We start from the raw sequence: 26,452 nt of genomic DNA on the forward strand, positions 1-26,452 counted from the left end.
CCGGATTCCATGGATGCTTTTGTAGAGTGGCCCCGTGGGTGTGGGTGTATGGTGGGGGCGGCCACTCTCGGCTTCCTTTCTCCAAGTTGCTTTGCTAGTGCCTGGTGGTCAGGACCCTGATGATGAACCCCGCTGTCAGTGTGGCTGATGCCACCCCCAGAGCAGCCCCACGACGGATGGCCAGCTGTTTCCCTGACAGTCTGCTGGAAGGAGCTGGAGGGGTGTGGGCTGCTTCTGAAGTCCTGAAGATGTCCATCTGGCACTCGGACCTTGAATACAGTGTCAGGGTAATGCCAGGGGAGAGGCCCGTAGCCACTGCAGAGGCAAAAGGGAGCAAATTCAGCAGTACTGGGGGTGGGGGAAGAGCCTTGGAGTCAGGAAACCTAGGTTAACGGCCTGGCTGCATTTGTTCTGCTGTAGGACTAGAGAATTGACCACTGTGCCTTACAATGGAAAATGCCTGTGCAATAGTAAAATGCATGCATTACCTCTTTTGCAGCAGGATCGGAGGAAATTATATGGGAAAGCATTTCAAACTGAACTTTACAGATAAAGTTTACTACTAAAATCAGATGAGGCATGTTTCTGTCTTTGTCATGACACATCAAATGTAACTTTCACATATGGTTTCAGGGAGCATATTAATGGTTAGTTGATCATGCCTTAGCTGCGTGACAAATTAAGCTCCCAGAGTTTCAGTTAGCTGGCTCACTATTGCACTGATCATAGCCTCCCAGTACGAGAAGGAGTCACTGAGATAACTAAGCGGTTTGGGCCATATATGGCATGCCTAGCACTCAACACTGGCCGTGGGGCAGGAGGGCACCTGTGCCTTGAAGTGGGGCTATCACTTCATCACATAGATATTGGATGTAAGCCAGAGGTGCCTGTCTGTCTGATGGGGTGCAGAGAGGTAGGTAGAGGGGGTTCATTTTCCACCTCCCCCCGACCACTACCACCCGGCCATGCCAGTTAGTCAAGCCAGCCAGACCTTCCTGGACCAATAGCTGTGGGCAGGATGTGGCTTTCTGCCCTAGTCTGGAGTTAGGTGGTGAGAACGCACTCTACAGTCTGATGGGTCCATGCTTGGATCTTATCTCTTGCCTTTTCCAGTCCTAGGACAGTGGAGAAGAGACCTAGCTCTCAGCCTTGCTTCCTCATCTTAGAATGGGGCTACAGCTTGCTGCCTCACAGGGCCAAGGACATGAAGTATATTCATGTCTTCCTTGCGCTAAGGACGTTTTCATGCTGAGAGGAAGAAAGGCACTTTGGGCTTGCATGGTTCCAGATCGCCAGAGGTGCACAGGGCAGCCAGGAGCGATGTGCCCTGGCATTTGTGTGGATGCAGCAGAAGCACCTTGACAGCGTTACCTGAAGATACAACTGCTTTCTCAGGGCTGGGTCTGGGGGCCATGCTTGCTGGGCTCTCAGTGCTCTGCTGCGGCAGCCCCGCCTGTTTCTGAGCCTAAAGAACAGAGTTCACTTGTGTCAGCCTGCCAGCCCTCCCGTTCACCACTGGCCTTGGTGGGGAAGGTCACCAAAAAGATGTGTGACTGCTGGTTTGACCCAGGAGCTGGACCCGAAATGGGAGGCGCCTATTCCTTCCCCTGTGCTTGAAATGTGTGTTCCGCTTGGCTTCCCTGCTCTAGAAGCTGCCCAAGGACATGGCCTTGAGAGAGAAATGTGGTGATGAGATCCTCTAGACCGTGTATGTGACTGACCCCAGTTAAGGCCTCTAAATAAACTTTTAAGATTCTGGCGGGCGGGTGTGGAGATCTACCCGTCTTGCAGCCACCTCATAAGTAAGTTCCCTTGCTCTTCTTTTGGTCTCTCCCTGCCCTCTAACTACTGAGGGGTGGGGAGGGGGTGCAGTTCAGATTACACCTGGGAAGCTCCCTGACAAGAGGTTGTGATGCAACAGGCCTCATCCATGGCCTGCCTTTAAAATATTGCAAGCTAAAGCAGTACACATTCATATACTCATACTCTGGGTGGAGCGGGTGGAGGGGGAGGCAGGAGGGGGCAGGGAGGAAGGAGCTTTAAAGTGGTATTGTTTTAAATCTGTATTTATCCATTGTCTTAGGTGCCAAGATGTCTTGCTCTCCATGTGAGGGCAAAACCATACCCTGCGAGGAATCCGGGTCATTAAGAGAACAACACCCCCTTCTGTTCTCTACCTTCAGGTTGAGCTGTGCCTCTGTGTCTGAGAAGCAGATGCTGGCCTGCCCTGCTTAAAGAGTTTTCCAAGAGCATGGTGAACAGAGTAATTTATTATCTCTTCCAAAGTCACGACACACACTTGGGAGCTTATGTGGGTTCAGACTAGTTTGACTGAGCTCTTTGTTTTCTTTGGTTTTCAGCAGCTGGGGCTGGCTCAGGAAGGTTTTTGGTGTGTGTTCATCTTTGTAATTAGAGAGTGTGCTGCTTTTACTGGTACTATCTGGGGTCTAATTACAATGACAGGAGCTGATGTTGAGGCTGAGGTGGCCTCTCTGTGACCCCACAGGTCATTGCTGCTGAGGCCTGATGTGCTCTGGGCATTTCTGGTGAGCAGTCACTCCACCTAGTTGGGCAAGTGACAGTGTCCCAGGGCAGGGGTGGCTGATTCACTCACCTCCTCTGCAGCCAGCTTCCAGTTTATCTGGGAGGTGTAAGCAATAAAGGCAGCAGCTGCCAGCATGGCACAGACTAGCATGCTCAGCCAGAGGCCTGCAGGAGACAAGTGACAATGGGGCAAGTGTCCAAGGACCACTCAGGCCTCTTTCGACTCTTCCTCACACCACATACCCATGATTCTCATTCTGACCACGAAGGTCAGAACAATGCCCAGTGGCAAGCCGATGACATAATACATGATTGCATTCACAATGGCTCCAAAGGCTTGCCGGCCGGTTCCTCTCAGGACTCCACCATAGACACACTGGGAGGGAGGCAGAAGGGGTGGGAGCTTAGTTATGAAGAGACTGATGGTGGGCCTCACGCAACATCCCCTTTTCTAAGCATTTACATCGCACAGCCTCACTGAACTCTCACAACAAGAGGATGGTGCTCTTATCCCCCTTTCTTCCGTGAAGAGACTGAGCTGAAGAGGTGAAGTCACTTGCCCAGTGTTGCACAAAGGGAGCTGCATTTCGAACATGACTCCAGAGCCCCAGCTATCACCTCTACCCCATTATTGCCTCACTAGAAAGTACGGGTAAAATTGTGACTAACCACCAGCGGGTCTGGGAGATTGGACTAACTTTGTATGGAGATGTGATGTGTTGGTTTCCTATTGCTCCTATTACCGCAAATTTAGGGGCTTAAAACAAGACACATTTATTATTTTATAGTTCTGGAGATTAGAAGTCCAAAATGGGTCTCATTGCACTAATGTTAGTGCTGGTTCCGTTTGGAGGCCCCAGAGGAGAATCTGTCCCCTTTCCTTTTCCAGCTTCTGGAAGCTGCCTGCATTCCTTGGCTCCCAACCCCCAGACGATGATGGCACCACTCCAACCTCTGTTTCTGTCATCACATCTTCTCTGACTCTCTGCCTTCCTCTCTCACTCATAAGGACCCTTGTGATTATATTGGGCCATCTGGATAACCCAGGATCGTCTCCCCAACTCAAGATCCTTAATCACCTCTGCAAAATCCCCTTTTTGCCACATATCATTCACAGGTCTGGGATTAGGATGTGATATGTTTGGGGGCCATTATTCTGCCTACCACACTTGGCAAGCAAAGGTGTTGTCTTGTTCCATGTGAGACAGGCAGTCCTTGCCCCGTCTGGAGAAAGTACTAATGCTTTGCTTTATGTTACTAGTCTCATCCTCCCAACTTGATCCCAGATGTAATGAACTAAAGAACCACAGGCACAGCTCATGCTTGGTCCACACTGTTGATAAACAGATTTTTAGTTATTTTTATTTTGTTAAGGTGAAGGATGTGGAGTATTTTGTGGTTTGTTTTTATTCATTTGAGCAAAGAGGTGATGCACTAGAGATAGGAGATGTGAGTCTCTTGAACTTTGAAATATGGTGCACACATTTCTCATATATCATGAGATAGACAATGATCTTTTTTGGTTAAAAAGAGACTTCTTCCAAATTATGAGTGATGTGGACAAGTATTTCACTCTGGACCAGTATTTCTCAACCCGGGGGCAGCTTTGTCCTCAGTGGGCATTTAGCAACGTTTGGAGATGGTTTTGGTGGTCAAAACTGGGGGATGCTACTGGCATCTAGTGGGTAGAGGCCAGGAATGCTGCTGAAGACCCTACAATGCACAGGACAGCCCTCCTACAACAAAGAATTGTCCTGTCCCAAATGTCAGTAGTGATAAGATTGAGAGGCCCTTTAGAGCACGGTGAGTCACAGTGATAATTTCAGCAGCAGGCACATAGGAAGGGCCAATAACCCAACTAACCTGAAGTTGTCGGCCTGTTTGAAAGAAGCAGTGGACTGGTGGACTAGATAGGGACTCAACAGAGAGCACCATGAGGTGACACAGCCAGGGGAGGTTGGGAGGGCTTGGTAAGTTCTCCATATATCCCAAGTGATGGAAGGCTGTGCATATGTATAGCAGAGACTGGAGCAGGCCCAAGTCACCCCACACATCCTGGACAGTAGAACATGTGCATGGACAGAAGAGACACAAGAGGACCCAAAAGGAAGTAAAAACTGGGCCGACCTGAACTTTGAATGTGCCCCCAGCCCATACTCAGATCCTTCAGCAGAAAATGGAAGCCTTACCAAAGGTCAGAGGTATCTGAACACAATCTCTAACCAATATTTGGCTGAACACAGAGCTATGCAGACATAGGAGTAACCCCCTAAGAAGCTAAGCTTAAAAATAAACAAGAAAACAGACAAACGAAAAACAAGACTAAGCAGAGATAGCAGCTGTAGGTTGTGGAGGAGTCCGGATTCACAGAAATAGTCCAGGCAAGTTACTAAACAAAACAACAGTGCTTAGGAAAGATCACACACAACATTCTCCAGGATGGAACTTATGCTAGGCCACAAAACAGGTCTCAATGCATTTAAAAAGATTGAATTTATACAAATTATGTTCTCTGACAAGAACAGAATTAAATTAGAGATGTCTAGCAGAAGGAAATCTGGGAACACCCTAAATATTTGGAAATTAAACAACACACTTCTAAATCCATTGGTCAAAGAATAGTTCACAAGAAAAATTTTTAAATATTTTGAATCTGAATGAAAAGAAAAACAACATATAAAATGTATTAGATGCAGCTAAAGCTGTAAGTACTTAGAAGGAAATGTATAGTTTTAAATGCCTAGATCAGAAAAGAAGAAAGTTTCAAATCAATAGCCTAATATTCTATTCTAAGAAACTAGTAAAGAAGAGAAACTATACCTATTAATAAATAAAGCTGAAGGATGAGAATAATGATAATTAGAGTAGAAATCATTGAAATGGACAAGAGAAAAACAACAGAGAAAATCATTGAAACCAAAAATTCTAGTTCTTTGATAAGATCCATAAATCTAACAAACACTCACCAAAGATTTGACAGTGGTAAAATAAGACCAAGAAAATAGGAAAGTGAAGACACAAATTACCAAAATCAAGAATAAAATAAGGGATATTACTACTGACCATAAAGAAAAGAATTATAAGGGAATATTATGAGCAACTTCATGATAAAGAATTTTAGACAGTTGAAATGAATAAACTCCTAGAAAGATACAAACTAGTAAAATTAACTCAATAAGAAATAGAAGGTGAATAGACCTGTAACAAGGAAATAAACTGAATTAATTAAAAGGGAAAAAAGGGCCGGCCCGGTGGCTTAGGCGGTTGGAGCTCCGTGCTCCTAACTCCGAAGGCTGACAGTTCGATTCCCACATGGACCAATGGGCTCTTAACCACAAGGTTGTGGTTCAACTCCTGGAGTCCCACAAGGCATGGTGGGCAGCGCCCCCTGCAACTAAGATTGAACACAGCACCTTGAGCTGAGCTGCCACTGAGCTCCCTGATGGCTCAGTTGGTTGGAGTGCGGGCTCTCAACCACAAGGTTGCCAGTTGGACTTCCGCAAGGGATGGTGGGCTGCGCCCCCTGAAACTAGCAAAGGCAACTGGTCCTGGAGCTGAGCTGCGCCCTCCACAACTAAGATTGAAAGGACAACAACTTGACTTGGAAAAAAGTCCTGGAAGTACACACTGTTCCCCAATAAAGTCCTGTTCCCCTTCCCCAATAAAATCTTTTTTAAAAAAAAAGGGGGGGGGGAAAGTGTGAGCCATAAAAGAAAAGAAATTGAGAAGCTGGACTACATTACAAGTGCAAACTTTTGCAGCTCAGAAGATATCAGTAAGAAAATGTTTTCATTGCAAGTCACAGGCTGGGCTTGCAAATTATGTATCTGATAAAGGACTTGTATGTTGAACATATAAAGAATTCTTGCAACTCAGTAATAAGAAGGTAAGGGTTACACTGTGTCCCCAAAAAGATGTTAAAGTCCCAGTTCCCAGTACCTGTGAATGTGACCTTAATTGAAAATAGGGTCTTTGCAGATTGATCAAGTTGAAATGAAATCATCAGGGTGGGCCCTAACCCAGAATAACTGGTGTCCTTATAAAAAGGGGAAATTTGAACACAGAAACAAACATATACAGAAGGAAGACAATGTAAAGACACGCAGGGAGAAGATAGCCATATACAAGTCAAAGAACTCCTGAGGATACCAAAAGCCAGGAGACAGGCCTGGAACAGATCCTTCCCTAGTGCCTTCAGAGGAAGCACCATCCATCTGATGCCTTGACTTGGGACTTCTGATCTCCAGAACTGTGAGACAACAAATTACATTATTTTTATGTCATTCAGTTTTTGGTACTTTGTTACAGCAGTCTTAGCAAGCTAATACAACAAACAACCCAATTTTTCAAATGGCCTAAAGTCTTGAATAGACATTTCACTGAAGAAGATGTACAAATTGATAATAAACACACAAAAAGGGGCTCAACATTAGTCATTAGTCATAGAGAAATGCGCTCTAAACCACAATGAGATATCAGCACAGACCCACTAGAATGGCTATAATAAAAATGAGAAACAATCCCAGAAAGTTATTTTGTGGATATTGACAAACTGATTCTAAAGTTAGTGTGGAAAGGCAAAAGACCCAAAATAGCCAACACAATATTAAAGGAGAATAATATCAGAAGACTGACACTATCCAACTTCAAGACTTAATTATAAAGCTACAGTAATCAAGACAATGTTATATTGGTGAAAGAATAGAAAAATAGATCAATGGAACAGAATAGAGAGCTCACAAATAGACCCACACAAATAGTCAACTGATCTTTGACAAAGGAGCAAAGGAAATTCAATAAAGAAAGAAGTTTTTTTCTAGAAATTGTGCTGGGACAACTAGACATCTGCATGCATAAAGATTAAATACAGGGGCGGCTGGATGGCTCAGTTGGTTAGAGCGTGATCTCTTAACAACAAGGTTGCCGGTTCAATTCCCACGTGGGCCAGTGAACTTCACTCTCCAAAACTAGATTGGAAACAATGGCTGGAGCTTGGAGTTGAGCCCCTGATGCACGGTAGGTTGGCTCAGAGGTTGAAGTGAGGTGCTTGTAACACCAAGGTTACTGATTCAAGTCCCATATGGGCCAGTGAGCTGCGCCTTCCACAACTAGATTGAAAACAACGTCTTGACTTGGAGCTGAGCTGCACCCTCCACAACTAGACTGAAAAACGACTTGACATCCTGGGAAAACACACTGTTTCCTAATATTCCCCAATTGAAAAACAAAAAGGAATAAATACAGATGCCCCTTGACTTATGATGGGGTTATGTCTCAATAAACTCATCACACATTAAAAATATCAAAAGTCAAAAATGCACTTAATACACCTAACCTACCAAACGTTATAGCTTAGCCTAGCCTCCCTTAAACATCCTCAGAACACTTACATTAACCTAGAACTGGGCAAAATCACCTAACACAAAGCCTATTTTATAATAAAGTGTTGGATAGCTCATGCAATTTATTGTGCAGATGGCTTTCACACCATTGTAAAATTAAAAAATCATTAAGTTGAACCATCGTAACTTAGGGACCGTCTGTATAGACATAGATCTTACACCTTTCACAAAAAGTAAAATGGGTCATACACCTAAATGTAAAATGAAAAACTGTAACACTCCCAGTAGATAATATAGGAGAAAAATTTTGGTCACTTTAGATTTGGTGATGACTTTTTAGATGTGATACCAAAAGCATGATCCATGAAAGAAAACAACAAAAACTTGGTAAGTTGGACTTCATTAAAATTAAAAACATTTGCTCTGTGAAAGACATGGTTAGGAAAATGAAAAGACAGGCCATAGACTGTGAAAAATATTTGAGAAACACATATCTGATAAAGGACTGGTATCCAAAATACACAAAAACTCTTAAAACAATAATTTAAAAAACAACCCAATTTTAAAATGGACAAAAGATCTGAATAGACACCTCATCAGAGAAGATATATTGATGACAAATAAGTATACGAAAAGATGCTTTACATCATTTGTCCTCAGGGATTTGCGAATTAATCAGTGAGATACCTCTACACACCTATTAGAAGAGCTAAAGTCTCAAACTCTGATGAGGATGTGGAACAATAAGAACTCTCACTGCTGATGGGAATGCAAAATGGTACAGACACTTTGAAAGACGGCTGGGCAATTTCTTACACAGCTAAACATAATAGTAGCATACTACACAGCAATCATCCTCCCAGGTATTTACAGAAAGAGTTGAAAACTATGTCTACACAAAAACCTGCACAAGAATGTTTATAGCTTTATAATTGCCAAAGCCTGGAAGCAACTGAGATGTCCTTCAGTAGATGAGTGGATAAACTGTGGTACATCTAGACAATGAAGTATTAATGCTAAAAAGAAATGAGCCGTCAAGCTCTGAAAAGGCAAGGAGGAGCTTTAAATGATTATTACTAAGTGAAAGAAGCCAATCTGAAAAGGCTACATACTGTATAATTTCAACTATATGACATCTGGAAGAGGCAAAACTATAGAGACAATAAAAAGATCAGTGATTGCCAGGGGTTGGGGGAGGAGGTACACAAGGAGAAGGGAAGGAATGAACAGGTGGTACACAGAGGATTTTTATGACCGTGAAATTATTCATATATATAATGTTGGATACGTGTCATACATTTGTCAAAACCCATAGAATATACAACACCAAGAGTGAACGCTAATATGAACTGTGGATTTTGGTTAATAATAATGTGTCCGTATTATTTCATTAATTTAACAAATATGCCACACTAATACAAAATGTAAATAGTAAAGGAAATTAAGAGGAGGGAGAGGGTTATGGACTTAAAGAGAATATCACAGGCCCAAAATGGCATCACTCGTGCCCATGATACCAAACCTAGATTTAACATATGACCTAATTTCAGTTTCAATCTCTTCCAGAAGCCTACTTTTAATCAACCAATTTGGAATTTTCTGGTCAAGCACAAGTAAGGTAATCAGTCACATGGGCCCTCTCTATCCCCCATAGAAAGAAGAGGCAATCTGCGTGATAAGAACACTTCCAGGTCTCTTCTCCCAAAGAAAAGATGTCGGGGCCCAGAAATAACTGTCTTTTCTTTCGTTCCTAGCTCCCTTGCCCCACTCTGTTTCCTATAAAAACCTTCCATTTTGTACAAATCTTCAGAGCGCCCTTCTAGTTGTCAGATGGGATGCGGCTCAATTCATGAATCACTTAATAAAGCCAATTAGATCTTCAAATTTACTCAGTTAAATTTTTTTTTTTTAACAATAGGAACTCTATTTTCTGTTCAATTTTTTAAAAAGTTGACTAACTTTTTTTTAAAGACAAACAATGCCAAGAATTGGCAAGGAAGTAGAGAAACTGGAATCCTCATGCACTGGTGGTGGGAATGCAAAATGGTACAACCACTTTGGGAAACAATTTGGCAGCTTCTTAGAAAGTTAAATATAAACTTATCATTCAGCCCAACAATTCAACACCTAGGCCTCTACCAAGGGAAATGAAAACATACATCCACACAAAGACTGGTGCAAGAATGTTCCTAGCAGCCTTAGTCATAATAGCCAAAATCAGAAACAACCCAAATGTCCATCAACTGATGAATGGATAAATAAAATGTGTTATATCCACACAATGGAATATTATTTGGCCATAAAAAGAAATGAAGTCCTGAAAAATGGTACAACATGGATGAACCTCAAAAACATCCTAAGTCACAAAAGACTACATATGATTCCATGTATACAAAATATTCAGAAAAGGCAAAGTTCACACAGACAGAAAGCAAATCAGTGGATTACCTGGGGCTGACTATGGGAGCAGAGATTGACTGCGAAACAGGCTCCAGAAAATTTTGGGGGGTGATGGAAAGATTCTAAAACTAGATTGCAGTGACAGTTGCACAACTCTAAATTTATTGGAAATGATTAGATTATGCACTTAAAATGCATGAATTTTATGGTACGTAAATTATAACTTAATAAAAGTATTAAAAAACAAGGTCCATGGAAAACATATATTAAGAATAATACAAATGTAGCCAGGAGGAAAGATGTCAGAAGGCAGATACACAAGCTATAAGGTCCCTTACAATTGCTAGTTGTCAATTTGCTTCCAAGTTCTTTGGTAGCCAAAGTGAGCAGAGAAGTCCTGCCCATTGGAGGGGAGGCATGTTTAATTCTTTGAGAACAGCTATTCCCAACTAGTGTCAGTAGTCAGAAGAAAAATATGAATAGTGTCCTAACAATATCCTGGGACAAAAACAGTAATAGATTCCATAAGATAATCTATTTTAATGTTCCATAATAAAAGCTTTGTATATGATGACAAAACACAACCCAGAGGAGGCAGTTGTGCTGAGGCTAAGAGCACATGCTCCAAGTATGTTGCTTTCTGAATGTCCAACTAGATTCAAAGGTAAATCCTAGAATATGTAGCGAACTGGATAGTTCTTTGGGAAAATCCTCCATAAATATAATTACATAAGTATAATTTCTCTCAATGGGTTCTTCTTTTTTTTTTTTCCATGCATTGATAATTATTGTGCAGGGGTTTTTCCCCAGGCAAGGAACAGCCTAGAGTGGAGGTGTTGTGTGTGGCCAATCATGCACACATACTCCTAGGCAGAGCTGTTGGATTTTATGCAAGGGATGCATTCCTGAAGAACTCACTTAACTCCCTCCAGATGTAAAGGAGAAAACAAGATTTCAAATTCTTTCAAGTCTATAAAACAAGACTTTAGTGTTTTATTTTTTTATGTCATACTTTTTAAAATTTACGTAATGTATTTTGCAGTGTATAATGCACATCCATGTTTTTGGCCCAAACTTTCAGGGGAGAAAAACCTTTCGTTTCAATTTTTTAGTTCAAATTTTTATCTGTTTATATTTAGGTACTTATTTTTTTATTATAAAGCAATTTTAGCATCTATCTATCTATCTATCTATCTATTTATTATTACACTTTTAACTCATAAGCATAAATAAAATAATTAAAAACATTTATATAGACACAGAATTAGCACTACCCACGTATAATGCACACCCTTATTTTTCCCTCACAAATTTGGGCAAAAAAGTATGCACTATACAACGGCAAAATATGGCAATTCAAACCTGCACTGAAGGGGACCTGTCCTTTAGTGGTTAAAGGAGCAGAAAATTCAGGGAGTGGGGTTGATTCACTCCCTTTCAGAATGTCCCTTTGCACTGGCGACACGGTGTAGTTACTGTTGAGTTCCTGGCCAGTCAGGGGCATGGGCCCATGCCTGTGGCCCTAGCTCATAAGCAACAAGGAAGGAAAAGGATTTGTGAGTTCACACTTGGTGTGATTTTTCAGCTTTTGGCTAATCTGCATTCATCTTTTGGCACATTGGAATTACAGAAGGCAAGGGGAGTCATTGTTTTGAATAATAATAATAGAACTGATATGAGCAAATACTTTGGACATTTACTGTACAGTTAGCCCTTTCCATGTACTGATGAGTTCATCCTCACAGCCCTATGAGGCCTCAGGTAGCACAGGCCTATCAGTGGTACTCACACACATGGCCTCAAACAGATGAAAGACAACGTAAATCGGCAAGACCTTGTTCACCAGGGCAATGACGTCTCTGCAGAAGAAACAGGAAAGAACATTTGTTTGGAGCACCAAGACATGACTATATTCTTAGAGACCCAGTTATATGCCTTCTATTACAGCACCTCCCCAAAATGTTGGGAACCTAACATACATGAGCCACATGAACCTGACACCCCTGCCCTGAGTTTCTACGTGGCTATAGGTCTTCTTAAATTCCAGAAGAGCTCCCAATTTTGAACTGCCCTTTGATTAGCATCTTGTCTCTGAAAAAGCAAGGAGGCCACAACCTGGGGAGCAAGCATAGATGTTGGCCTCTCAGTGAGGGCAAAGCCGGGGCTAGTCCTGCTCCCTTTGGACCCAGCACTGAGCCACATCTCTGAGGACCAACTACAAGCCACTCTGAACATTTCCCAGAAGTCAGGAAGGAAAACTGGTTACCTACTCATCATTGGTAAAAATATGCCCCAATTTATTTTTCAGGATGCTCAACAGGGTGCTCATAACCATTGAGATGCCAACTGGAAGAGAAAAAGGAAGAGCATTTGGCTGGACCCAATCCATAGAGGAGCCCAGCTTAGGCCAGCACAAGTCAGTGCAGCCCCTTCACCCAGGAGGCTAAAGTCCCCTGCATTAGAGCCATTCATTTGGATTAAGACACCCTTTTGCAGTCCAGTAGGAATGACAACATATAAAACGTCCTTCCTCCTAAGTTTCTCAAAGTGGGGTTCCTGGGCCAGCAGCATTGACATCACCTGGCAACTTGTTAGAAATGCAGATTCTTAGATGCCCATCTCCGACCTACTGAATCAGAAACTCTGCCTGGTGAGGCCCAGCAATCTGTGTTTTGACACGGCCTCCAGAGGATTCCAATGCAGTCTGAAGCCTATGAACCATTGCTTTCCACAGAGGCACTGATCTGAATCTGTTCGCCTCAGAAAGTAGAACCATGACAGAGGACACAAGAGTGTTCTTTCTGAGGAGTGGGATGGGCAGGTCCCAAGCTCCTGGGGATGCTGGGAGGGCGAGCTTACAGAGGACCTGGACGGCTGGAGGGAGAAACCTGGGGAGGAAAGGCCTTCACAGGGTCACACAAAGGTGAGTAATGGAAACCGCTGAGCTGTTCCTGGAAGGGCCCAGGAACCCCAGCAGCAGGGAAGGAGTGGAGAAGGGGCATGGCAGGCAAGAGAGATGTTTGCTGCTGGGGGGAGGAGGAAAGTAGGGGGCCCCCATTAACTCATCAGCAGGGGCTGCTCTGGGCCAGATGGCAGGTATAACAGGTTTGGGAGGTAAATCTGTCCACTCCCAAGGCCAACCCTCCCTCCAAAGTGCCAGGACTTTCCCTGGCCCAGGCCCTTGACTTCCTGCTTTCCAAGTTCCCACTCCCACAGGAGAGGACTCCACCCACCTGTGCAGAGCACGCCGGACATGGCCGATCGCTTAGCTTGAACAGTATCTGAAGCTCCCAGGGCTGTCCCCACTCGGACACAGACCGCGATACTGAGCCCCATGGGAATCTGGGATCAGTGATAAGATGGTCATTGGAGACACCCTCCTGCCCCTGGGATGGGGTGGCTGCTGAGCCAGGAAGAAGCAGAGGAGCAGCACTCCAACCCTCCAACCTGGGCCAGGATGGGGGAGAGCAAAAAAATAGGATGGATCCCAGGGAGGGAGCAGGAGGAGAGAGGGCATTTCACGGTTGCTGACAATAGGCAGTGACATCTGAGGTTGGGAGATGGAGCCACCAGTCCTGCCCCCACCACTCCATCCAACATAACTGGCAGACTGGCCTTGCAACCAAAATCACTGTGTTCCCAAAAACTCATGAGTAAATCAATTTTATAGAGGTGAATGTGGCCTAAGAATACCAGCAAAGCTCCCTGTAAGAAAAAGATATTCAGTGGAAACCATTTGTAAAACTACGAATCACCTTATAAATTAGTTCTATAAGTGTAGGTTTTTGTGAATCTTTTGCTTAAACCTGGGATCACAGACTGCATGCCCCCAGGAGCCTGGCACATGAGTGACAGGGGACAACCCATGTCTCAGAGGAGAGGAGGGCACTGGGGACCATGTTGGAGGAGAGCAATATGCCCCTCCACCAGGGTATGCTTTCACCCAGCTTTCTCCTACTGGGGTGTGCAGGAACATGGGCCCACTGCTAAATGGAATGTCCCATTTTTCAAAAAAATGCAAAAATCCAGATTATGATGTGAAATCTCCCAATTTTTATGGTGTCAATTCAGAAAAAATTCTAACATCATGTGAGTTCAATATTACTCCCAGTGGAGTGTCTGTGGGCTACCTGTGTGTGAGTCTGGCAGGGCCTGAACCTGCTGGGCATGGGAAGTCTGGGAGTGGCCCTCAGGAGACAGAGATGGCTTTTGAGGTGATAGCATTCCCCTCTCCTACAACACCCCCAGGCCAACAGGGGAGCAGGGCAGGGATGGAGGGTGTGATAAAGGCACCCCAGAGAAGCCTCACCAAGTAGGTGACGGTGGCCACCTCGTAGATGATGGCTTGGGCAGAGAGGTCCAGCATGCTGATCAGGCCTATGGGAGAGCACACAGTGAGCGCCCTGCCCTGGGGTCAGCTAGGGGACCCTGGGCTAACAGAATGCCTCTCTGCTTTGGAGGCCAAGGAGTAAATAATTTCAAAGGGCAGATTCACAGCAAAAAAATGTTCTTACTTGGCCTTCAGCTTTCCAGGAAAATCCTGCTCAATTGTTATTTTAGAATTTGGAATTTCCTGCAGGCTGTTACCCAGTATGGTCTGTCTTTCAAGTTGAACTCCTCGGAGTATGAGGCATGGTGAGGGAGGTAAAAGAGACTGGACCAAGATCAGGAAACCCAAGTTCAGGTCTTAGCTCTGCCATGGTGTGACTCTGGATAGTCTCTCTTATTCTTGGGCCTTGATTTTCCTATCTGTAGATGGGAGGGGGGCAGAAACTGGACTAGGTCCCTCAGGGCAACTCCAGCACTGACCTTCTGATTCTCAGGCTGTTTGGGCTCTGCACTGAGTGCTCCGATGAGCACACACTATGTCAGGTGAGAGCCTCACACCTGCCATGCCTGCTCACACTCATGCACCAACCCACTCAACCTCTCAGTTCTTCACTGACTCAATCACCTCCACCAGGGTGACCATGCAGTGCCAGGCCTATGCTGGGCAGTACTGAGATCCAGACACAAAAGGCCTAGGCCTGCCTTCAGAGAGCTCACAGCCTGGTGGGGAGATGAGTGAGCAACTGACCTAGCCTGGGCCAGGCTGGTGAACTATCCATTTGGGGAGGGGGCTTCTGAACTGGGTGAGCAACTGACATGTTTCCCCCACCCTGCTCTTCCACGTACCCGAGAGGAAACTCCAGATCTCATAGGCCCACCACTCAATGCATATCATGAGCATGCTGGGGATGGCCAGCTGGAAGAAGGAGCCCCAATCCTGCAGGCACTGGCTGGACCAGCCTAGGAACAGAAGCACTGAGAGCTGAGCAGTGGCCCACCTGTGTGTGCCTGCCCACTGCCAGGGGCCCCTGATGGTCTTTGGCTCTGCCGACTCCTGGGCTCAGCTGAGCAGGTCCAGGCACTTGACATTTTGCACAGGGCATGCCAGCTGGTCCAGTGCTGGTGGGGGGGTGGGAGGGTGATGCACGGACAGAGCACCAGCTCACTTGGCCAGCACCATGGAGCAGCTCAGGATAGGAGCCTCAGGCACGGGCAGGTGTTCCCACTCTGCCTGTGACACTACAGGATCTTGGGCAACTACCCTCCCCTTTCTGGGCTCTGTTTCCTCAAGTGAAAATTTGAATCCTTATCTTTGTCCTTCCTCCCCAGAATGGTTGTTGGGAAGATGGCATGAGATCAATGATGCAAAAGGATTTGCAAGGCAGATATGGCTATGCAGACTTGGAGGGGTGTACAGCCACACAGCACTCCCCTGCCCCCAAAATGAGGCGCTGGGCCCCCAGAGATGTTTCTGAACCACCTGGAAATGGAGCCCCCAGGCTACCGAGTTAGGTTTTAGGAGGCAGAAAAGCTCAGAACCCAAAGCCTGGGAGTTGACAGGCGGAGGTTTCAGTCCAGCTTCCACCATGTATCACCCTGGGCATTTTGGGAAAATTACTTAATCTCTGTCTGTCTTAATTTCCTCCATGTAAATAAAGTGGGAACAATAAGGCGCTGTGCAGTTTGAGGTCAGGAATGTCTAGCACTCGGCTGGCTCACTCCTGAAACCTAGGATTTACCTGTGTTACTATTATTACTGTAATCACTGTCCTGAGATCAAGGAACCCACAGAAAGCTCCCTGGGCCAGTCCCCAGCAGAGCTCTGCACTGTGACACATGGCATAGGGGAACCTGGGGCCTTTGGGGGTGAGGGTGCTGAGGGATGGGGCAGGGGGAGGAGGGCCCTGAAGGGAAATGGAAGCAGGACCAGGATGGAGCTCCTCCAATGGGGCTCCAACTAGGCCCTCTGCCTTCCAAAGGAACACCCTATGCCCATGCTGGGGCCTGCCTGCTGCTCGCACGCTCAGCCCCTAAAGGCAGGGCAGCCCTCCCCACCTGCCCATGTCTCCAGGTGCAGCTTCTTCAGCACAATGTAGAAAAAGAGGAAGATGGTCTGCACGAACTGGGAGATGGTGTTGGCGTAAGCAGAGCCCCTGGGAAAAGAGAGAGAGCAGGAATGGGGCCGATGGCTACCTCTGACCCTGGGGAGGAGGGTCTCCCCTGCTGAAGCCAGCACAGGGCGGAGGAGGCATAGGCATGGCTCACCCAGCATCCCCAACCTAGAATTGGCCTCCTCAGCCAGGAGCCACCTGTGCCGCTGGCACCATTACTACACTATCCTGCCAGGTCCTCACTCTCAGCCTCTCCTGGCAGGCAAGGGCAGCGGTGGGGAGTGGCTCCATTCCTTGTCTTGTTGGTGGGGAGTTCCCACAAAATCCCCATGAAGCCCCTTCTGGACGACACAGGCAGCCTCCACAAATTTTTTCATGGGTGAGGCAGGGATGATGACTGCCCCAGTCAGGGGTGGGGCACTTGGTGGGCAGTGCTCCCTAATCAGACCTCCAAAGCCCACCAGCCTCACCTGACCCCCAGGTTCAGCACAGAAACCAGGATGTAGTTGGCCAAGCCATTGACACAGTTGCCCACGACGCCACTGAGGACTTGAGGCCAGATGATTTCCTGAAATAAATGAAAACTGGCCTTGCTATGGGGTGGGCAAGACCAAAGGGGTGTGAACAAGCCTGGGCACATCTAGGGGTTGGAAGGAGGCTGGGACATGCAGCTCCTCACTGTGCCCTGTACCAGAGAGCAGGACATGGCTCGGCAGGTTCACAGATGGTGCAGAGCGGGAAAAAGGCCCAGGTGCCTCTTCCCACTGGAATAGGACAGTGTGCTGGGGGAGGGACCACCCCTCTAGCCAGGGACCTGTACCTGATTTTGCAAATATTTTGCCAGCAGGCTGTAAAAAAAAATCACCTGTATAAAATAAAACACATATACATACAAATAAACAACTATAAAAAAAAACCCAAAAAATAAAAACAAACAAACAAACAAAAACACCAAACATTAACAAGGTTTCTTAGATATATGAGTTTGGGGCAATCAATTTCACCAAAGTATGTCTGGAACCCTACAGGTGGGCTCTGAGGGAGAGCACGCTTCAGCAGGCTTGTGAAAGAGGCAGAGTGCCTGGCAAGTCTTCTGGCTGCCACCAGCCTAGGAAGGCCACTCAGGGACTTGTGCACAGAGGATACACCAGAGCCCAAATCCACAGTTTGCAACTACTCCAGGGCTTGGTTCTGGCTTCTAAAGAATCTGGAAGGAGTGGCCTTGGACTGAGGGAGTGGTGGCAACTGAGCAATGCTGGCCACCAGCAGCCTCTGCTGATCAAGTTTAAGGCCCCACGGAGGGGGGCAGGGCCTTCCCTGTCTCTGGAGGACAGGGCCATGCATGTCACTGTGTGTGTGTGTGTGTGTGTGTGTGTGTGTGTGTGTGTGTGTGTATTGGGGGCACTGCCCCTGCTCCTTCTGTCCTCTGTCAAAGGCTGGCCCAGGGCCTGTGCCTTCCTGCCCTATCCTTTCCATTAGCTCTCCACGTAGTGCAGTGTAGTGATTACTAAGAGCATGAAACTGGAACTACACTGCCTGGGTTCAAATATTGGTTCTGCCTCTTGTGGTGTGTGATTTTGAGCAATCTACATAACCTCTCTTTCCTGTTTCCTCATCTATAATGGGGATAATAATATGTGTATACTTTATATACACATATGTATACAAAGTGCTTACAAAACAGTATTTGGTGCATTTAAACATTCCAAGTGTTAAGTAAGCATTATATAAGCATTATTATTATTTCATTGGTAATGAAATCTTGCAAGTGCATTTTGTGGGAGGGACTTGCTTTATTTGATAAGGAGTTACCACAGTGATAACTTTATAGGATGTTTTCCCCTGACCCAGCCCTAACGGCCCTGTTTGACAAGATAGCATCACCTTGGTCTAAAGAGCTAAAGCATGGGCACTCGGGAGAACACCAGCCTTTTCAGGTACTTTCCATGATACAGAAGAAATCTGGTGCTGGCAGGGCCCCAAAGAGGTCATGGTACTGGCCTTTCAGTGTGTGGCCTGCCAGACTTCGGCACGCTTTAAGGCACCCTGAATTCGCCGACTCATCCCCTTCCCAGCTCCCTTCTCAAGAACTTCGCCCCCTGGTAGCTGGAGGGTAAAGTGGTGCTGCATGCCAGAGATAGGAGGATAGACTCCAGCTGGCAAGGCCATCCCTGATACAGAACTGCCAGGGAATAAGTAACACGTGTCACTAAGCTTCAACAAATCAAATAGTGTAGCAGTGGATTCCAGAGTAGACATACAGACTGCTGGGTCAGGCCAGAAATCTCAGAAACTGACCAGACTGGACACACTGCTTATTTAGTACTTAGTAAATTCATGGAGAAAAGAAAGAAGGGAATAGTCAATGATGCATCTTAGAAAAAGTTTGTTAGATTAAAATTTTACATGTAAAAATGGAAACCATAAAAGGGTTCAAAGAAAATATAGGCGAACGTTTATACAATCTTGATGTGGGTTAAGTGTTTTTAAGCTCAGCAAAGACAGATATCATAAAGGATAAGATTTATGGATCTGTTATGTATACATTAAAAATTATTTAAGTAAAAAATATCAAAATAAGAAAAAGAAAGTGACAAACTGAAAAACATGTTTGCAACATATATGACAAAGGATAAAGCTACTATTAGTATAGTATAGTATCAAGATACTATAGTAACAAGAGTTACTATAATTAGAAAAAGATTAACTCACTAAAATAAGCAAAGGGTATAAACAATTCACAGAAGCAAAACAAATGATCAGTAAATACATGAAAAAATATTCAACTTCATTGGCAATAAAATGCATGTTAAAACAATTTCTTTCTAACAGGAAAAAAATTGATAATACTACTCTGTGCTGATGAGTGTTGCCAGTGGGATTAGAATCAGTACAAATTGGTATCAAAAACCATTGAGGAGTAACTCCAATTACAATAATCCATTTTAAGGAAATCATTACAGATGTTCACAAAGTTTTTCTGTAAGAATGTTAATCAAATCTTGTTTATAATAGTGAATATTGGAAACAACCTAAACACATAACATATAGGACTTGGTTAATAAATTATGACACTCTGGGATACTATATAGCCTTTGAAATGGGTATTGCGGAAATGGGAAAATGGAAATTGCTATTTAATCATATCAAGAAATTAATGACACATTTGAAAAGGAAAAAGCAGATTATAATACAATATACATACATTGGCCTCATTTCAAACCATATGTATGTAGGTGTATGTTTGAAATCACACACCCATGAATAGAAATAATCCTGAAAAGAGATATTAACCTATGTTCTTTCTGGGTGGTAGGATTATAAGTGATTTGAAATTTTTCTTCCCCCGGATTCTATAATTTCTTCAATAAGTGGTTTTCTACTCACAAAATATGTTCTGTTAATTTTTAGAAATTCAATCTGCACTGACTGGAAGGGTCATCCTCTCCTGCCTGTCAGCCATCCTCGTGGCACAGCGGGAAGCCACTGCGAGCTGATGGACTTCACAGCAGAAACATGGAAAGGCAAAAAGCCAGAATTTGGGAAAGTGGAACTCCACCCTCCTCTGGGCTCAGCAGACAGTGGGACTTACCGGAAGTGCTGGCATGAAAATCAGCACGTATTCCTGGGTTAGCCTGCAAGAAAACCAGAAGCTCTGGAGCTGACCAACCTATGCTTTCTCGACTGGGGACATCCTGGGCACCCCGAGTTTGAGGAGAGGCTTTCCCAGGCCCTGCAAATCTCCATCAAGACAAGTAAAACTTTAGCAATCGAGGGTGGTGCTGCCACCACATGCCGGAAATATGCCAGGAGGAGCCCAAGGACCCAACCACTAGTCTCATGACTAGGGAACTTAAATTCGGAGTAACATGTGGTTTGCAAGGAGGAGAAAAGTTCTATCTTATCAAGAAATAACAAAATGGGGGCAGCCGGTTAGCTTGGTTGATTAGAGCGCAGTGCTCTTAACAACAAGGTTGCTGGTTCGATCTCCACATGGGCCGCTGTGAGCTGCGCCCTCCACAACTAGATTGAAACAACTACTTGACTTGAATCTGATGGGTCCCAGAAAAATACACTTAAAAAAAAAAAAAAAAAAAAAAGAAATAACAAAATGAAGTGCACATAATATAAAATCATAATATAAAATGAACACGGTATTCCCCTGAGGGGATGTTTCTAAAAATAATGAACTGCAATTCATCAGAAATTAGTTCAGTCCTCTTCCTCCTTTTTGGAATGTGGGGTAGTGCACATTTCATTTCTTCAAAAGTATCTGTGAAGGAGGCCGGCCCGATGGCTCAGGCGGTTAGAGCTCCATGCTCCTAACTCCGAAGGTGCCGATTCTCAACCACAAGGTTGCCGGTTCAACTCCTCGAGTCCCACAAGGGATGGTGGGCTCCGGCCCCTGCAACTAAGATTGAACATGGCACCTTGAGCTGAGCTGCTGCTGAGCTCCCGGATGGCTCAGTTGGTTGGAGCGCATCCTCTCAACCACAAGGTTGCCAGTTCGACTCCCGCAAGGGATGGTGGGCTATGCCCCCTGCAACTAGCAACGGCAACTGGACATGGAGCTGAGCTGCCTGAGCCCTCCACAGCTAAGACTGAAAGGACAACAACTTGAAGCTGAACAGCACTTTCCACAACTAAGATTGAAGGGACAACAACTTGACTTGGGAAAAAGTCCTGGAAGTACACACTGTTCCCCAATAAAATCCTGTTCCCCTTCCCAATAAAAAAAAAAAAAAGTATCTGTGAAGCTCCAACTAGTGCAGGGACACAAATGCAAATAACATGCAAATCCCTATTTTTCTTTCCTCCTATGTAAATCAAAACTGGCCATTTTGTCTGCTCCCTGCTGGTCACAACTGGAGCAGCACATTGTGCCAGAGAATTCCAATAGCTAACCCAGAACCATCCCTGGAGAAGCTGCTCTTGTGATCCAGAGAAGCATGGGGCCTGGGGCGGGGCTTCTTTGGGGGTTCCCTCCCAGGCTTCCCAGCAGGAGCCAAGTGCTACCTGGCAACATCCGGGTCCTGCCTGAAGAGCAGCAGGATCTGCTGAGTGTTGAGGAAGAGCGCCCAGCAGGGGAAGCAGCAGAGAAGCAGTATGAGCGTCCCCCTCTGCAGGATGACCCCCATGTGCTTCTTGTTGCAGCTGCCAAAGCTCTGCAAAACAGCAACAACTATGCTCAGCACCATCCCTGTCTGCTAGGTGAGCTCATCCAGTGCATCAACCTGCTAGCGGTGCTAGTGCTGTGGGATGGCAATGGGCACCAGCCAGTGCCTCAGAATAACTTTGGTATGCTTTGGTATCATACTAATGTGATTAAAATCACCAATGGAAATCAAGTGAGGTAATGTCTTTGGTTCACATTATAAAGAGTAGATCATCACTTTTTTTTTTTTTTTTTTACATGTGGAAGTAGCTATTACTTACCTTCTGCTTCTTTGTCCTTCCTATTTAGGAGATAGTTACAAAATGCACTGTAAAGCTAACCACACCACAAAAATAATCTGAAAGACCAATTGAATCCAAAAATGGCCTCTGGTGTTTGAATGCACTTTAAACAACTAGATAGGAAAGGGACATTTGGCAGCCCTAGGTATAGCCTGGGGCAGCTCACTCTGCAGGGGCTCAACCTGCTCACAAAATTATAATAGCAGCAATGTACCCAGCACAAGCCTCTGTCTACCCATTGTCCCCAGTTCTTCAAAAGTGTCTAATGAGGAAAGCATCATGTCCCTACATCACAGCTGAGGCAAGGGAGCTCTGAGAGCATTTGTCAAGTCACCCTGCTGGTAAGTGGCAGCCAGGTCTGAGCCCAGGTTCCTAGGTCCACCATGAATCCCAAACTCCAGGGGCACCTGAGTCCCCACTGGGCTGTGAAGGCAGGGGGCTCCCATCTGTGCACCCTCAACACTTGACACTCCAGGGCAGGGAACTAACTCCACCCATTTCTCTCCATGGCTCTCTTGGCTTCTGCCCACACTCAAAGGGAGTGTCTCATTCCCTGACAGCACAAGGTCCTAGGAAACATCAGGGAAGAGGGGGCATGTGCCCCCTCCCCCAATGTCTGCCTGACAGGCTCCCAGCTCCAGGGGGCACTGAGGCGTCTTTGGGGGGCCTCCACCCCCTACCATTTCTGCAGCAGCTGAGGGATCAGCTCTGCCCCTGCCCAGCTCCAGGAGGCCCACCTACCTGGGACATCAAGGTGTCACATGCTGAGGAAAAGCCGACTCCTACAGAAACTCCACAGACATTGACAAACTGGGGTCACACACAGGAGAAAACATGAGGCTTGTCAGGTGGGGACCTAGGAGGGGACCCTGCCTCTGGGGTAACACCACCCAGCAACAGCTGTGATGTGCAGCTGAGCCACAGACCCCCCTCTAGGCTGGGCCCGGCCCGCATGTGCTGTGTCCCATCAGGTCACAGCTGTGAATGTAGCTGTCATGTTATGTCTTCTCCTTGAAAGCCTGGGGGAGAAGCCCAAGAGAGACCATCCCGGCACAGTCCCTGCTATACTCACGGCCACCGATAGGGTCACCGATGCCAGCTCCACTTTGCCCAGATGCCCACAGAACACTGAGCTCACGACATAGATCATGAAGGATAGCGCCTGGAACAGGACCTGAAGGGTGGCGGCCAGGGTCAGGGGCGTCACTCAGCCCTGCCTCAGCCTGCCAGCCCCCATCAACCCCGAAGCTCCCACCCATGACAGCCCAGTCCTACATGCACAACAGCGACCTGCAAAAAAAACATTCACAGTCATGGGGCCAATTGCCCACATGCGGAGAAACAAGCATGTGTCTAAGGCTGACATAGCAGCCAGGGCTGGAAGTCAGGAGACCTGAGTGCTACTCCTATTGTGCCGTCAGCAGCTTCACTGACCCTCATTCCGGTTTCCTTGCCTGAAAGTGCAGAAGTGCACGAGAGGCATCTAGCACAGACCTCTCAGAGCTTAACACAGGAGAGCATTCGATATTGCTGTTGATGTTGTTATTATAATCACTTGGTAAGGCCATATCCAAACAAAACAGAGGTGGAATAAAGTCCACCAATATCTTAGTAATCGCTATGTCTAGGGGATGGGATTAGAGATGCATTTCTTTCTTCTTTATAACTTTCCGTTTTGTCTGAAACTTTTACAGGGAGTGCATATTTGTTAGTTTTTATGGTCAGAAAAAATTTATCTAAAGCCATTTTCGCACTAGAAATAAAATGGGCAGAGGGCCCCTTCTTCCCCTGTAAACGCCTCTTTGGGGAGACCTGCAGGCTCCTGGATCAATGAATCTCACTTGTCATTGTGGGATCTTTTAACACAGCATTCCCCTGGTTTCTGAAGGAGGACACACTCGTCCCGGCTGAGCAGGGCCAGGCCCCACTGCACCCTGGCACTGTCCAGGGACAGCCATCCTGCTGTCACCTGCTCTGGTCGGCAGCCTCTGGTGCAGCCTGGACATGGTCAATGGTCAACACGGGCAGTTCCTGGGGAAGGTTGTGAGCAGACCCTGGCAAACCCCGTGTCACACCTGAATAGCATTTAGCTCCCAGACTCACTGCCCCCCCCCACCTCCTTACCAGGGGTCCTGACAGGACAAAGAGCTTCCACGCCTCAGCCCTAAAGCCAACGGGGACCAGCCTGCGGAGGGCAGGGCAGCAGCCCCTTTGGTTCAGGGAAAATGTGTCCTGGAGGCTGTCCATTCCAAGCCCAGAGCACTTGCTGACTACCTTACACGCCTGAGCACTCCCAGCCTTGACCCGCCAGCCTGAAGTCACCTTGCAGCCTGACTAATGAGTAAGGAGAGGGAGGAGTGTCCGCCTCAGCAACCTGTGGGATGTGCCCTGTTTCCCTGGCCAGCCTACTGGCCCTGGCCCCAGGGAAGGACAAAACAGAGCCTTAGACACCTACGAGTCACCCAGGCTGAGCCTTGTGGGTGCCTCGTGTCTGTTCTCCCCAAGCGTCAGCAGTGAAACCCCAGGAAGAGAAGGTTAGGGGCAGTGAGAAGGTGTGCTAGGCCAAGGGATGGGGCTGCTGGGGTGCTGGGTATCTTACACCTTGGGATGATTGTGCCCAGATGACTCTCACTTCACAGATGAAGAAATGGAGACTCATAGAGCCAGGCAGCAGAGCCTGGGTTCCATGTAGGTGGGCTGCCTCCAGAACCCTGTGCTGGGAGGGGTGAGGTGGGAGGGGACAGAGGCTGGGGTCAGGACTTACCATGTTTCCCCGAAAATAAGACCTAGCTGAACAATCAGCTCTAATGTGTCTTTTGGAGCAAAAATTAATATAAGACCACCTGGTCTTATTTTACTATAAGATTTGGTATATAATACAATAATAATATAATATAATAATATAATATAATATAATATAATATAATATAATATAATATAATATAATATAATTAATATAATATAATATAATGCCAGGTCTCATATTAATTTTTGCTCCAAAAGACACATTAGAGCTGATTGTCTGGCTAGGTCTTATTTTTGGGGAAACAGGGTAGGATGCCTGAGAAGAGTCTCCTAGCCCTCCCTTTGCCCACCATCCCTTTCAGTAGCATCCCTTAGAGCCAGGTGGCCCCGCTTGGGCAAGCAGCCCACCCTTCTTGCCATCTATTTTGCCCAGCAGAGCTGTTACTGGGCATCCCACCAGGTTCCTCTCTGTCGCATCTGGTCTACCCTCTTTTTTCTTCCACACAGGAGTGGCCTGTGACCCACCAAGGACAGGCAAGGCAGGGCAAACCATGGGAAGCTCATAACTACTACCTCACTTGGCCCAGTCCTGCATCAGGCTTTGAAGTACGGGTGCAGCCACGAGAAGAAGGGGGCCAGCAGGATTTGCAGACAGGACATCTGGCCATGGGAGCGCTGGGCCCTAGTCCCTGCCAAATGCACAGCTGGGTTCCCACACCCACCTCTGCAGTAAGAGAGTGGCCAGCAGATCCCAAGGTACAGCCCCCAGAGCTGCAGGAAGGGAGGGTTCAGGACAAAAACAAACAGGAGATATGCCCTCCAACCCATCCTGTGGTTGCCTTGCATACATGCCCCTCCCCACATTCACATACAACCTCCTTTCTTTACAGGGAATTCCAAAATGCTTCACTGGTTTTACCATCTGGGTTATCTGGGTGATGTATATTCCCTCATTCTGTCGAGCGCTTATTGGAATATCCTACAACCTGTGCACTAAATAGCCAATTTACCACTAACAAAGAGGAAAGAGAAGACATTTTATTACCACTGTAATTATTATTAGGATATGTAATGATGAGTGGGGGGAAAGAAAGAGGAGCATACGCTAGAGAGGGACTAATTAATTTATTCAGCAATATCCAACCAATTTATTTAGCAATATACAATAGCAAAAGACAAAGGCACTTAAAAGAATATGTTAATGACAGAAAGTAAAGGCGGTTAAGAATAAATTATATACATTAATAACAATGTCATGTCAAAGGAGTATATATACATACAAGTTTAAGAGATCTCAACATATGTTTACTATTGATCAAAAATCACTTGGCTAAATACACAAATGACATCAATAGGGAATATCTAAAAGCAGTAATAAATTTTATAGGATAGCAACTATTACAGTAGATGCCAAAAGCTCACCAAACTGTGGGGAAAAGAAAACAACAGTGGAAAGGTCAGGAATCAAAACCTTGACAGATCTGTGGCTGGAAAACTGTGGTGTCTCCTGATGCTGCAAGCTCC

At 45.9% G+C, this 26,452-nt stretch overlaps 1 protein-coding gene across 6 annotated transcripts; it reads right to left on the minus strand.

Annotated features, from left to right (window-relative positions):
- Positions 1-37: 37 nt before the first annotated feature.
- On the minus strand, positions 38-24,525 carry SLC47A2 (solute carrier family 47 member 2). Of its 6 annotated transcripts, XM_019757430.2 has the most exons (17): positions 24,308-24,525; positions 23,256-23,357; positions 22,925-22,993; positions 21,743-21,891; positions 20,319-20,361; positions 17,547-17,591; positions 17,197-17,294; positions 16,671-16,768; positions 15,462-15,575; positions 14,596-14,663; positions 13,520-13,628; positions 12,557-12,632; positions 12,076-12,145; positions 2,788-2,920; positions 2,615-2,709; positions 1,372-1,465; positions 38-315 (listed from the first exon to the last, which is right to left on the minus strand). In XM_019757430.2, exons 1-17 carry the CDS (start codon positions 24,428-24,430, stop codon positions 95-97), a joined length of 1,707 nt encoding a protein of 568 aa, XP_019612989.2. In that variant the 5' UTR covers positions 24,431-24,525; the 3' UTR covers positions 38-94. The 6 variants fall into 6 exon arrangements, with proteins under 6 accessions (XP_019612989.2, XP_019612992.2, XP_019612990.2 ...); XM_019757433.2 differs by lacking the exon at positions 22,925-22,993; XM_019757431.2 differs by lacking the exon at positions 17,547-17,591.
- Between the last annotated feature and the right edge of the window lie 1,927 nt (positions 24,526-26,452).

Source organism: Rhinolophus sinicus, linkage group LG15 (genome assembly GCF_036562045.2).
Source record: "Rhinolophus sinicus isolate RSC01 linkage group LG15, ASM3656204v1, whole genome shotgun sequence".
NCBI classification, from domain to species: domain Eukaryota; kingdom Metazoa; phylum Chordata; class Mammalia; order Chiroptera; family Rhinolophidae; genus Rhinolophus; species Rhinolophus sinicus.